General features: G+C 39.7%; 1 protein-coding gene across 3 annotated transcripts in view; it reads left to right on the top strand.

Annotated features, from left to right (window-relative positions):
- Positions 1-3902, top strand: part of LOC125377395 — an 82779-nt gene extending 78877 nt beyond the window's left edge. For all 3 annotated transcript variants that reach the window (XM_048390491.1, XM_048390492.1, XM_048390493.1), the window contains one exon: positions 548-3902. In XM_048390491.1, coding sequence (XP_048246448.1) covers positions 548-1227 — 680 coding nt within the window. In that variant the 3' untranslated portion in view covers positions 1228-3902. The remainder of the gene's footprint in view (positions 1-547) is intronic.
- The last annotated feature ends 11469 nt before the right edge of the window (positions 3903-15371 follow it).

The following is a 15371-nucleotide window of genomic DNA, read 5'->3' on the forward strand; positions in this document are numbered from 1 at the left end:
CACTTAACGTTTCACACACACACGCACACACACACACACACACACACACACGCACGCACGCACGCACGCACGCACACAGTGTGAAAGTGACTGAAGCGGACATAGAATATACCTGTTCATGCGGTGGATGATGAACACAAAAATGTCAAAAATATCCTAAAACACGATACTTTTTAGTTTATTTTCATCCTATTCTGTAAAAGATTCATATAGAATCCACACACAAACACTTTTGTTGGGAAATTCACTCACTGAGATCGTATTTCATACACGAACATCGTCCACGCACAACACACGTCTGGCAGATATCTCCACAATGGGGGTAAATCAAAAGTGTACCAAAAATTCTTTTATATTACATTTTACGGTGAATTAATCCATTTGTTTCTTAATGAAATGCATTTTGAATTCTCGTAGTAATAGTTTTACATTGTAATTAGCGCGCTAATATAGCGCAGTTGTGGGAGATATTCTGTATTCTGTGTCTCAGTTTGTAACAAACAGTGAAATAAACTTGCTACACCACAAATACAATGTTTACTTCCAGGTCCTAAACGTTACCTGCACGCGGCTCGGGCCAACACAGACTACTGCCACGTAACTACAGACGGTGAGCTGGTCAACTCGCGGCCCGCCACACGGGATGAGGGGCGGAACAGACTACAGAAGTACGCGGGGACCTGTAGCACCCCCACCCCCCTTCCTCCACCCCCCTCCACCCTCACCCCCCACCACACCACACCAACATACTGGGAGACAGAGACCAGGGTGCGGATGGCGAGGGGAGTGCCGTGGTATGTCCTGGAGATGGGGGTGGTGGAGGCAGGACAGGTGGACAGTAGGCCGTGGGTTTCTCTACAGCCTCGCTCCTGGTGTGTCCGTGTAGAGAGCTGTGACAGTCACGGCGAGAGTATCTGTACCAGGGTGTGGCGGGAGGAGGAGCAGGGCGAGTGTCAGCAGAACGCCATGTCCCGCACTCCCGGCACACAGGTCACCCTCCACTATGGCGTGGTGCTGGATGTGGGGAAGGGGAGAGTGGCCTTCATTGACTTGGACAGGGGGATTGTTCTTGTCAAGTATGATGTGGTGTTCCGGGAACCTCTTGTCCCCATGTTTGGTGTTGGATGGCAGTCATCTAGCTACAGTGTGTCGATGAGTCTGATCAGCGGGAAGGACGTCGACATGACAGACACCAAGAGGGCCCTCGTCTACCAAGCGCTGAGATAGGAAATAAACTGGTTATGTAAAATTGTCCGTGTAACTCAGAGATTTCTATCAACTCTTTCAATGACAGGCGGGGAAAGTGAGTGAAGCGGACATAGAAGTGTTCGGTTTGTGTTCTGTTTGTTGTGTACAAAATACAACCAAGTTCCTCACATGTCTGGTTTCACTACTTTCCTGGTTTCTCCTGGATTTGGAAATTATTTTAAATACTCACACGAATATTGTTGTGATGGAATTATTGCTGTAGTTGCTGAAATTATGTCACAGCAACAACTTTCTGAATGTTATGTGAAACAGAAGTGAGTACATGGGCAAAATGTAAAAATTCTTTCAAAACAAGATTTTTTCTGCTAATATTCATTTATTATGATAAAACAATTGTTTTAAATACCCACACAAATATTGTTATAATGAAATAATTGCTGTAGTTGCTGAAATTATGTCACAGCAACAACTTTCTGAAATGTGATGTGAAACAGAAGTGAGTGCACAGACAAAATGTAAAAATTGTTTCAAAACACGATTTCTTCTGCTTATATTGATTTATTAGGATAAAACAATTCTTTTAAATACTCACACGAATGTTGTTATAATGGAATTATTGCTGTAGTTGCTGAAATTATGCCACAGCAACAACTTTCTGAAATGTCATGTGACACAAGTGAGTACAGAGACAAAATGTAAAAAATCTTCCAGAAGACGATTTCTTCTGCTTATATTGATATAATACTATAAAACAATTGTTTTAAATCCATGCATAATATTGTTATGATTAAATTATGGCTGTATTGGCTGAAAGTATGCTACAGTAACAACTTCTGATGAAATGTGATGTCAGGTATGGCACAAAGAAGCGAGTGTACAGACACAATGTAAAAAATGTTTTAAAACAAAACAGTTTCTGCTTATATTGATTTTATATACTAAAATAAGGTTTTTAAAATCACACATAAAACTTGTTGTAATGAAATTATTGCTGTAGTTGCTGAAATTGGTACCTCGCCACTATCTAATCTGACACAGAAATGAGTGTCCCGACAAAATATTAAAATTGTTTCCAAACAAAATTTCTTGTGCTTATGTTGATTTAATACAGAAAATATTTGTTTAAACCCACACATGAATCTTGTAGTGATGAAATTATTGCTGTATTTGCTGAAACTATTCCACATGGTTATTCGTTGCTTTTGCTGAAGCTTGTGCACACACAACATAGAAACATTCTCTCGGAACAAGATTTCTTCTGTTTGTGAAGGTGTGATACTGTAAAATAAATATGTTAAATCCAAACATGAATAAGTTATATTATTGACATGGTCACTGCTGTCATGGCTGAAACTAGGCACATTTGTAATTCTCTTGTATTTGATATTCGTGACTCAATAATGTCACCATAAGTAAATAACAAGAAAGAAAAAACAGCTTCTCTATTCATATAATGCCAATAGTGGCCGATTAATTGCCAATGTCGACCCGATGTAGGTGTGTTAGCTGGGACAGGATCATGATGATAGAATGTTTATTAAAAAGAGTTCATGATTAACATATTCTTCGAAAGAAGAGACTTGACTCAAAACTCCCTTTTTTAAAATTATAAAATATTTTATGACATGGTAAAATGTTGCATGTTACTCAGCAAGACAGAAGATTTTGAAATATTACTTCAGATTCCATTATTTCTTAGTCATAATGTTTTCATTATGTTAAATAACTGTTATATCACCTATAGCTTATTTTAATCAGGGGGCACTGGTGGTCCAGTCCTCTCACAGGCCATAGCTCACCGTGCAGACTTTGATCATGGGTTCTAACTTCAGATTAGCCCCATCTCCCTTAGGCAAGGGAGTTAACAGTTTTCACCCTTGCCAAACTAGGCAGGAATTCCACAGTTACGAGTCTATGCATAGGCCAATCAAAATCGTGTAATGAACTAGTCATCATGGATTTCAACGTGCAGATTTCGTTGACTGCAAGATTTGCAAAGCATGTGCACTGCCAACTTGGCAGCGACAAAAGATTTTTGCAAATCTTTTCATGTTTTTAATTAAGGTACTCAAAGGGTGGGAACAGGACTTTATAGTCGGTTTACTCCCTTGCCTCGGGAGGAGGGATTATACCTGATTATGATTCTTGGTTTGGCAGCACCATACCTGTGTTCGTTGGGAGAACATTAGTGATAAATGTCTGAGGAATGCATCACTTTAGGCATTTCCCCTACATTAAGCTGAGACGCCATGATAGGACCGAAATACTGTCGAAAGCTGCATTAAACCAACCTGATTAACCAGGTTTCACTGTATGTACAACAGCTTACCACAATGTAACTTTGGACACAATATTATAAACGTTAGTGCAAACCAATATTGTATGGTTGTACAAATCCAATTTGATTAAGTGTTTATTTCACCTGGTGACATTCATCTATGTATTCATCGGTGTAATTTGTATGTTGCATGTATGCTGTGTTAATCCTAGCCCATGTTGTCTGTATATGTGGATGAAATTGCAGTCTCACGATTAATAGACACAAAACTTATTCTCATTATATGTCAAGTGTTTATTTAAATAGAATGACATATCTGATTATCCCTATCAAACGTTAAGTGGCTAAGTATACAAATATGTATATTTTTATTTGTGCATAGCTATGAATTAGTAATTAAATCATATGAATCTCATTCTTGTGTTACTTTGTATATTTTTATTGATTTTAATTTGATGCTCAAAATTGACAGCACATAGATGTATCAAGTGTAGCATTCTGCAACCTTCATCCTAATAATTCACACAAGAATCATGATCGTGTTGGCTCAAAATCCAAAGAACTTGAATTTGATGCTCAAAATTGACAGTATAACCCATAAATATATATGCATATTGGTCGATAATAGCAGGATGAGCCGTACATACCTAATGTATTATCATAACTTATTGATCGTATGCACAGTTGGTTGGTTGCTTTGCTGCTTAACGTGGCACTCAGCAATATTCCGGCTATATGACAGTGGTCTGTAACTAATCCAGTCAGGACCAGACTTTCAGTGATTGACATCATGAGTCGTATTTTACAGCAAGCATGGGTTGCTGAAGAGCTATTATACCCCGGATCTTCACGGGTCTCGTATGCATAGAGATCCATGTTATCTCAATGTATCTAACTTTCTGATACTGATTGACCGAGACCCATTTTTTTCAATGCACTCTTCTAATATGAAAGGTACATTTCCTATGTTCACTGCTTGAATTGTCGAACTGTTGCAATTTACACTTTGCATCTCGCACTCTGATGTAAGAATATTACATTACAATGTAAGGCGCCTTTCTCAAGATATTTATATTTTCCAAATGAAATAGATCTAAGGGTAGTAACCATTTTAGCTGCTGTCATCTGCTGTCATGTTTTGTAACGCCGCACTCAGCAATATTCCAGCTATATGACAGAGGTCTGTAAATAATCGAATCTGGACCAGTCAATCCAGTTATTGACATCATGAGTCACCTTTTACAGCAAGCATGGGTTGCTTAAGACCTATTATACCCCGGATCTTCACGGGTCTCGTATGCATAGAGAGCCATGTTATCTCAATGTATCTAACCTTCTGATGCATCACCAAGTCAGCGAGACAGACCATCCGTTCCCAATGGTCGTCTCTTATGACAAGCATTGTCGCCTTTCTAGCAAGAATGGGTTCCTGATGACCTATTCTATCCAAGATCTACCTATAATATTATGAAAGATTACTGACGGTGTGCCTAAAGATCCATGTTAACACAACCTGTTACACTTCCCTACTATATTATCAGAGATACTATGCCCCCAGAAGCGTGTTATCACAATGTATAATTCGCACCTACTATTTTCTCCCAAGAGTGAGGATGTATGCATCTATGCATGTTAATGATAATGATGAAACACACACTTGTTGAAGGTATTGTATATTGTTTTATTTACTCCCATGTAAGCAAAATCAGCATACAAACCATTCTTTGTAAAATATGTTGAAAAAGACATTGCACTCTATTTGTTATATTGTCAATATGCACACTTTACATGACACAGGAACAGCAAATGGGGCCGACCTTGCAGACCTAAAGCACTGAAATACCTGCACAGGATATGCGTTCAATTCACTGTCTTCAAGAAGCAAGACATTCTACATATTACTTCAAACACACATTTAAACAGAAAGAAAAGAATCATCAAGCCCAGATATGAGCACCATTGACCTCGACAAGGAATATAAGGGATCGAGTAACCGGTTCATGATTATTCAACCTGCAATGTCCAAGTAAAACATGAAACTATTTTTACATTTGGACATCAGCACATTCTTCATAATGAACAGTGTGGCAGGAAAAGTACAAACAATTGTTAACAGAAATCATGGACTATTGTAAACAGCCGTGTAGTTGGTGCATATCTGCTTCCTGACTAGACACAAAATGAATCTCAGTTATCTTGACAAAGTACACGTCACGCTCACACAAATAACACATATTACTCAGCAGCAACATGCTCACTGTTAAAGTTAATTGTTACTTATTCCACCACAAGTTTGGTGGACAATTGACTCTGATAAAGTCAGAGGTTTCAAATCGCAATAACAAGGTTCTGGCTGAAACAGTTAATCTGATGCCAGCATCATTGTGTACATGTCTTACACAGGAACACAATGCAAAGCCTGTCGTGGCATTTCAGTGCAGGAAAGAAGTATTTACCTGTCCCATAGTTTTAGAAAGTTTCCATGAAAATGGGAAAGTTGTCAAAAGATGTAAATCAGAAGTTAAAATCCATAATTCACACAGCAAGTAATAGACATTTGCCTTTTTGTCATCATTCATATCCATTCAAAATAATTTACAGCTTAAAGGTATACAGTTAACAGTAGCTGATATGTTGTAACATAACGTAAATACTGATCAAATATGTGGTAGTCTCAACTCACATACCTAGCCTTACCATTTAACACTGGTACCATTTATATACATTGCAAATAAATCTGTATCACTGACTACATCCTGAAATTCACTTAGACACCCACAGCTTAGTATCACCTGTGGTACATTCCACCCAAACTGATTCATGTCATTCAACCCTTCGAAGGTGACACCCGTGTTCCAGTCATCCGTCACCAAATACCTGTGCAGAGTTGCTTCCCTTCGGCATGCCTGGATTCAATGATCATTGGTTTCAGTTCCAGATTTTATTAAGGTCCTTCGTCATGATAGTGGTAGCTATTTTAGGTCTACATCACTTTCCACTCACATTAAACAATGTAAAGATATGTTAAAGCTGAAATGCATTTCAAAGTGCCATTCACCAAAACACACTCACCACGTGCTCATTCAAACATTTTCTTCGAGCATGGGACATGGATTAAGTTCAGATTTTTTGTCAGATTACAAGACGACAACGATATAAGCATTTATTTATAACTGTATTTTTTCATAGCCGACATTACAGAGAAAAAGTTGAGGTCAGTAAAACCAAATAAATAAGATACGAAATTTCGTTGAGAACAATTCAACATTCATCCAACAATCATTCAACATACCTACCATTATATCATGAGTCCATATCATAGTTCTACTCAAAGGAAAAAATATACCAGGTATAGTAACAGGGCACAACCGAAACCAGAAAGTAGAAATCATCATACTGAAACATCAACAGCATTCATTCTATATGTTCATCATTCAACAATGTTTGTCTTCAAGTATATGACTACCATTCTACCCATACAGGTTTGATTATTGTTGACAAAATAATAACTACAGCACCAGACACAAATATAAAAGAATATATTTAGGATTATCATACCTCCAAATCAGAATGTAGAGATCTGATTGGTTCACGTGATCTTGATAAAATACGATGTATGCTGCCTGTGAGGAAAATAATTTTTGAAAGTGAAAATAAATCCCTTAAACCCTGCCATGAAGAAAATAGCCGCATGTGGATTTCTCAGCGGGAGAACAAATTCCCTAAATCCCGCTTGGAAGTAAATACTGCAAGCTTTTTCCAAGTCAATGAATGTCACGTGACATAGCACAAGTTAACCTCAGCTCAGTCGAATAGCTGTTTCCAATCAAATTTGAAATTGTTTTAATTATTTTACAACAGCAGATTTAAACATGTTGGTAAGATAAATTTGTTGTAGCAAGATCACAAGGGGTTCATGGGGTTTTATGCGTCCCGCATTAAGATTTATACCACGAGCCATTGTACGTTAATGAAAACATGGCAAAGTGAACTTTATTTCAAGCAACAAGATAAAAAACTTTAAGTGCTTAGTAGTTCTTACGTTTATAGTATATGCACAAGATTTGGAAAGGTATGTCTGATTGCAAGATGGATCTACAAGCACTGACCAGCTTGATTGATGACTAAATCCTCATGACCAAAATAACCATAAACATAATTCTCTTAAATATCAACTGACTTTCATTGTCCAGCTACAGGGTGATGCAGATATCAAACTTTAGAAGCATTAGGTAAGTTTGGTGTCTGTCAAAGCATTTTTGTTCAAGTCAGATTAAGAAAACACAAGACTGTGTATGGACAGACAAGGGTAGAAAATTTGGTACATCATCCCTCAGTTGCTCCCAAACGCCATATGTCTTTGAGTCAACGATTCCCGTGGTCCCCTAACAGAGGCACCACACTGTTAATATCACACACTGTCATCTGTGTCACACATCAAATATTCGTGGCACGTGGTCCGCACAGGTCACAAATCAGTGGATGGATTTCTTTTCGGCAGCCTGGGCTTTCTAGGGCTTCGTCCTGTCGCACACCTAAGCACATGTAAACATGTGGCGTCTCCTTGGACAAGTGACTATGTTCGAAATGTGCCTCTGTTCCCAAGCAGTGAATGGGTACCCGGTAGCATGAGGGGGGAGATGTGGTTGTTAACCTTCTAGCGTCAACAAGCAGCTTGGGTTGTAAGGGAAATGATAATGGTTTGAGCATACCCTGAGTGGTGTGGAAGTATGCACAATATAAATAGCCTATTAATATTACATAACATCATGTCAGGATACAGTCACTATGTCACTCAAGCCACTCAGAGAGCTGCGCTGAAGACTTATATTTTTTTCTTCTAAAGAAATCGTGCGACAGTAAACAAGTCCAGATCTCATTCTTGCTATAACGGGATGTTGGGGATAATTGTAACAGCAGTGGCATTGAGTGTGAGTGAATAAGGCCTTTATTGACGGCTTAATCACAATGAGTTAAGAATTGAACGTCAGTTTGCATGGGTTCATTGAAGTGTGAACGATTTAAAAGCGCTGGTTAAACTGTGTGAACCTCCGAGCTTGCGATGCACTGAGGCGAGGTCAACCTTCAAGGGCGTATTTATACATTACGTCATAGAAGTTTGTGAAGAGGAGTATTTCAATTCGAACGGGAGCACGAGGACGGAATTTACTTACTGCTGTTTAATGTGAAGTTAATGGAACAGTTATTGAAAACACCACGAGGCATGAACCCTCCCAAGGCACGAGCAAAGTGGGAATATGACTGATTTGTGAAGGTGTTGCCTGTGTTTGGATAATCACAAACTGATTCGGACGATGTGAACTGGACTGGTGGGGATTCAACGGAGTGCCTGGAAAGTTTTTTGTTTTTTTTGTTTCAACTGTGTTTGGTGTTTGGGATTTGTCCTGTGCGATCTCCTGTAATACTTTGCTCAGCTGGTGTTTCTTGTCACCTGTGATGGATCTACTTTATGACCTTATGCTTGCTTCATTTCTATGCCCTGACAAGTACATGATGTGACGCAATTCAACATTTGCATCGACTAGTGCTTCAATGGCAGTTGCACGAATGCAGTGAGGAGTATACACCCGGCTGAGACCTACTTCCTTGGAAATTTTGCGAATAATCAAACCAAGTTGACGTTCCGACATGGGCTTACTCGAGTACCACACAGGGTCATTAACCATGGCACTTGATTTGGGAATGCAAAACAACTTTTCTGCATTTGGGGGCAATTTTTGCGACGGGACACTGTGACGTACCAGAAGCATACATGCGTTTGTCGGTAGTGTTTTTTTCTGCGTCATCCTACTCCCCCTCCCCCACCCCCACCCCCTGTGTGGTTTTTTGGACTGTGTCGTGTGAAATTGCAGCATATTGGCGACCCTCGTCGTCAAAATGAAATTCAAAAGAACCAGGTCTCAGCTGAGAGTGAAATTCTAGGCCACGTGAAACAAAGTCAACAACGATGTCGAACCAAGCTTTATACAGAACTCAGAGTGGACTCTCGTGTGACAGATAATCTTGATTTTTTGTCATATCGCCATTGTCAATAATTGGCTTATGTTGTGTTGGCATCGATTGACCGTAACGGACATTGGATTTTAATTTTCCATTGAGAAGGTCATTGGCACGTTGGAATTCTTTGTCCTTTACTATGTCTATGTGGCGACCCAACAGACGGATATTTCTGTTGAGGGCAGCTCTCATATTCTTCATCGTGTTCCTATGGTACTCATCGGACACTGGACCCTTGCCATCCTTCCTCATGTGCCGCCGCGTCTCGGCGTAGAATGCACGGAGAAGGTCGGCCAACTCACAAACCGGAATAGTAGTAATCCAGTCGACGGATATTTTTCTCGTCTCCGATGACCAATCTGTAAAACTGGTAGGCAATTTTTTTTTTCATTATTTATAGATCTAGTAAATTTAAGTTTTATTCCTTACTTTTTAATGTCTTATTTATTTAACGCTAGATTACAAATTTTATTTGTCTTACCATTGAACATTTTCAAAGCCCTTTAAGTATTTTTCATTGTTGATTTGCTGTGCCTCTGTTTCTCTAAATCTTGGAGGTTTTCTTCCGAAACAATAGTAAATCGGGTTTTTGATTGGGGTTGATCACTAGCAGTCGCTTTGATCTCTGCGTGGGCGGCCACATCTGACGGGGCTACAACATTGTTGCCACTCACAATTGTCTTGATGCTAGATTCCTCAGTCATTTCAGAAAACAATGCATCAAAGTCAATATCGCTCAATAAATCGATTTCCTTCACCTCAGTAGTTTTGCAGATTTCATTCTCTTCGCTTGCGTTACTAGTATTCATAGATAGCCATTCCATATCAAAGTCACCGTAAGGACAATCCATTTTGTTTTATGTATATAGCAGACGAAAACAAACACCAGAACCAAAGCATTTATTTATTTTGAAGTCAGATAAAATGTTACAAGACCAGGCAAAGTACTATAATTAATTTAAATGCCGATAAATGCAGGTATTAAAAAGGAAAAATAAAATAGAAAAACGAGTTGATCGTAAACATCGATCGAGAGTTCGGGGAAACCCCAGAAAGTAGTTCCGGCAAAAGTTCACAAGATCAAATTTCACAAAAAAATTGTTCACATCGTGTGAGCTTTTTTTGTCCGTACAGAGGTGTGTGAACTCCAAATATCAGATCGCGTGACTACCCCTTCCGCCAATCAGCATGAAAGAAACAGTGTAAACTTCAAAGTATGAAATTATTATTAAATAACTGAGTCTGGGTGAGTGGCTGATACCATGGACAACAGTCAATGGCACAAAGTTGAACAATGTACTCCTTGTACGACATAATATCTTCCGTCAGGAATCAAGAAAAGCATGTGGGGAACTGGGGACTTATTCTGCCCATGAGATACGGAATATGAAGTCCCTTTTAGGTGTTTATGGTTGTAGTCAGCCTTGGTTTCATGAAACAAAGTGGTAGCAGTCAAACAAATGGGACAGTTTAAAAATACTATATTTGTATTTCAAGGACCTTAGCATGTCTATCGGTAGTGCTAATTACTACTCAAATTTGTTAAGGCGTGACTGGCGTGTCCGTCTGCATTAAACATTATACACACCACTGGTCACCGCTCATCAACTTGCCTTCAGCACAGGTAACCAAGTTTGTGATTGCGACCACTTCAGAACGTAAACGTCATGTAAAATATGCATTTATCTGTAGAAACATCTCCCATGCTTACATTCAGCAACATGCACAAAACATTCAATGCCAAGAGGTTGTAATGTGCCTAAGGTTATGCCATAACTGTCTCACATCTTGTAAAATCCCAGGATTTTGGCTTCATTGTCTTTCTGGGCTCGGTTCACACGGTAGGGTGCTGCGATGCATACACCTATGGGATTAACAGATGCAGGTAGTATTGCGATGCATACACCTATGGGATTAACAGATGCAGGTAGTATTGCGATGCATACACCTATGGGATTAACAGATGCAGGTAGTGTTGCGATGCATACACCTATGGGATTAACAGATGCAGGTAGTATTGCGATGCATACACCTATGGGATTAACAGATGCAGGTAGTATTGCGATGCATACACCTATGGGATTAACAGATGCAGGTAGTGTTGCGATGCATACACCTATGGGATTAACAGATGCAGGTAGTGTTGTGATGCATACACCTATTGGATTAACAGATACAGGTAGTGTTGTGATGCATACACCTATTGGATTAACAGATGCAGGTAGTGTTGCGATGCATACACCTATGGCATTAACAGATGCAGGTAGTGTTGCGATGCATACACCTATGGGATTAACAGATGCAGTTAGTGTTGCGATGCATACACCTATGGGATTACCAGATGCAGGTAATGTTGCGATGCATACACCTATGGGATTAACAGATGCAGGTAGTGTTGCGATGCCGACACCTATTGGATAAACAGATGCAGGTAGTGTTGCGATGCATAGATCTATGGGATTAACAGATGCAGGTAGTGTTGCGATGCCGACACCTATGGGATTAACAGATGCAGGTAGTGTTGCGATGCATACACCTATGGGATTAACAGATGCAGGTAGTGTTGCGATGCATACACCTATGGGATTAACAGATGCAGATAGAGCTGTGAGGTCGGCCCCTATATGATTAACAGATGCATTTTGAGCTATCATTTGAAGGGATCAGGGGTTTAATGTCTGTTTGGTAAGATGAAGGGACTGTTTTACTAGAAGGGACCAGTAAACAGACAACGATATTGTACTGGCATGTTCATTTTGAGAATTCGTATCCAATCAATAGATCAAGCAAATTGTCAGTGTAAGACTAGACTCTAGCATCACCTTGGTCACCATGACACCGGCATATCCTCCTGCAGCCTGGGGCAGTCTGTCACGTATTGAAATAGCCACAAACACATGTTATGTTTTAAGAATGTATTCTATAAATTCTTCCCACATTCATGATTCGATTAAAACCGAATTATCTACATTGAAATCTAGACTAATACTCAGATAACTAATACAACTATCTAAACTTGCTTTACATCTATTTCTAACCTACATCTGTGTACCTTTTACTAATATACTACTACGACGACGAAGACGACGACGATACTAATACTAATACTAATAATATCTTACTACTGACAATAATACACACAATAAATAATTAACCACACGGATTTGCATAAAAACACTTCAGCGCCTCTTCCAATTCTAGTAGATACATTTACTTCAACATATATGTAGTTTCACTACAATTAGTGTCACTGTCACTCTCCAGAAGGGGTCACTTCCTCGCGATGTTGTTGTCTCCACACGCTGTATGTTTTGCCTAGGGTGTAGACGCATCATGTGACATCCGGATGTCACGGCTGTGTACATCCAACACGAAACGCAATCCCGGAGATGTACGCTGTGTGAGACTCATGCGGATCACGTGATTCCCTCCTTACAATGCATCGCAAATACTTCTTTTCTTGTGCCTTCTTTTGTTTGTTGGGGTCGCATAACAATACACAGTTTGGAGCGAATCATGTGGAAAATTACAATTTGTGTTCATGGTGCTGTGACAATGATGAGACCTGATTCTGCCCCACCCTGATTCCGCGAGAACCCGATTTCGTTTTATTGTATACCACACTACAGCTCACCCTGTAGCCAACTGAACCGCCATCTACTAAATTGTATTGAAGGTAACGCTTCCGTGTTTATGAAATTTCCATCATCAATATTGTAGAAGCACACTGAGTCAAATAAACACCACATGAAACACTGTCGTAACTTTATGTTCCTTTCACATGTTCAAAACAATTGTCCTTAAACTCCAATTAAACCTTTCATGACGTCAGGCTTTTTTGAAAAATATGGAATCGTCAATGCTTCACGAGTAATGTATTCGCAATGGATAGAGGGACGTAGTATGTACAAACCCCTACAATATTGACAATGTAAATTGCCTGGCCTGGCGGTGACATATGACAATGATCTTGACGTATTGTGTATACGATTTCATATGGTAAGTAGTCATGGAATTATTCAGGCAATCTCGAAAAACATATTTTGTTGCTTGGTATTTCTGAAGAAAGATTAATGACAGTTTACCAGATCGTTAGGCATTGCTTGTAATATATGCACGTGAGATGACAGTTGATAATATGGAAATAGTTGGAGCGATGATGATTGAACCGGTGATTCATTTTAGCAACATATTTGTTTAAACCCAAGGAAAGTTGTTACACGAGGGTACCGTCAGGTGTATACATGGTACAGTAATACAGAAGGAGAGAGAGAGAGAGAGAGAATCTACCCCTGACAGTGATATTTCACTCCTGCAAAACAGCATGGGGAAAGGGAGGTAACCCCACCGCGCTAGTGTGGTGAAGTGCAACCATACAACTGTCACCTTACAATTCACGCTCGAAGTTAAATGAAGTGCTCATTGCACTTGAAATCAGTTCTATTATCCGCGATCCGAACCACCAATCACTGTACACTGTTTTCGCGACTGCTGAGGGACTGAGTCAATTCAGCAAGTATCTGAATGCCACAAAGGGTGCCCCAGTAGCATGGTACCTATATTATCGCCGTAGTTTATTTATAATGGATTGTAATGACGACAACTTACTAACACATTAACTGTATCATACGCAAAATGTTACTTATTTTTTATTCAACTTTTATGACAGATCAATTAGGCTTGATTGATGCTGGTTCTCTTTACCAAATTCGGTAAACAAAGTACCTGTCATTGATGACTCAAGGGCGGGCAGCTCTATATTATCGCTGTATCAGTATTGTGAGTGTGATACGTGTGGATTATGTGCTTTACATCACTTACTGGTTTTTTTGGATTATGCACAATCAGTATTCATACGACCTAGGTTGGGTCAAAGGACATCGTCCAAACAAAAATGGATTCTTTTCTTACCAATTTCGAATGCAGGTAGGGGTAATTCCACTTAAAAAACATTCCGGAAACTATCATAAAAAAGTTAACGTGACATAACGCAACGAGTCCCGTATTCGATCATGCGATGAAATATTGTGATGATTTACCGATACCGTGATAATATAGAGCCCGTGATAACATAGAATCATACCGTACATGATAAATGCGTGATCACCAGTATGCGACCGACATCAGCTAAATATACAATGATTTGTGCTTTTATCATACGTTTCTGTCCTTTGAAGAGATGTATGTTGACCTTTGTCACAAAAGGTGGGCAACCCTTTATAAGTGAACAGCAGCATTTTAAGCTACGATTTCATTGTCATGTTGGTGCAAGAGAATGAAACAATCTACGTCCAGTGTGAAGGTTTCGCTGCTGAATAAGGTCCACTCCCTACGCCATCTTTCGTCAAGAAGTGACTGACATGAGATCGGGTGGTTACAGTAGCAGGTGTTCCACGACAGATTGTGCACCTGGAACTGCGGGCCTCAAGCAACAACGCCTCTGTGGTATAGTCGATAGAGCGTTTGACAGTATGTTGATTAAACAAGGACAGGACGCAGGAGTAAGTATACTGCATAAGTAAAAACCCAAGAAGATACGGCTTAGAATAGGTCTTCAGCAACCCATGCTTGCCGTGAAGGCGACTATGCTTGTCGTAATAGGCGACTAACGGGATCGGGTGGTCAGACTCGTCGACTTTGCTGATGCATGTCATCGTATCCCAATTGCGTTGATCGATGCTCATGATGTCAATCACTGGATTGGCTGGTCCAGACTCGATTATTTACAGACCACCGTCATATGGCTGGGATATTGCTGAGTGCGGCGTTAAACAACAAACAAACAAAACAAACTAAGTTAAAGCTGTAACCCTTCGATAAAAAGAGAGATAACTCTTCCTGCTCTACTGTGGTAAACAGATAGAGG

This window comes from Haliotis rufescens, unplaced genomic scaffold (genome assembly GCF_023055435.1).
Source record: "Haliotis rufescens isolate VD_foot unplaced genomic scaffold, xgHalRufe1.0.p SCAF_9, whole genome shotgun sequence".
Classification (NCBI taxonomy): Eukaryota; Metazoa; Mollusca; class Gastropoda; order Lepetellida; family Haliotidae; genus Haliotis; species Haliotis rufescens.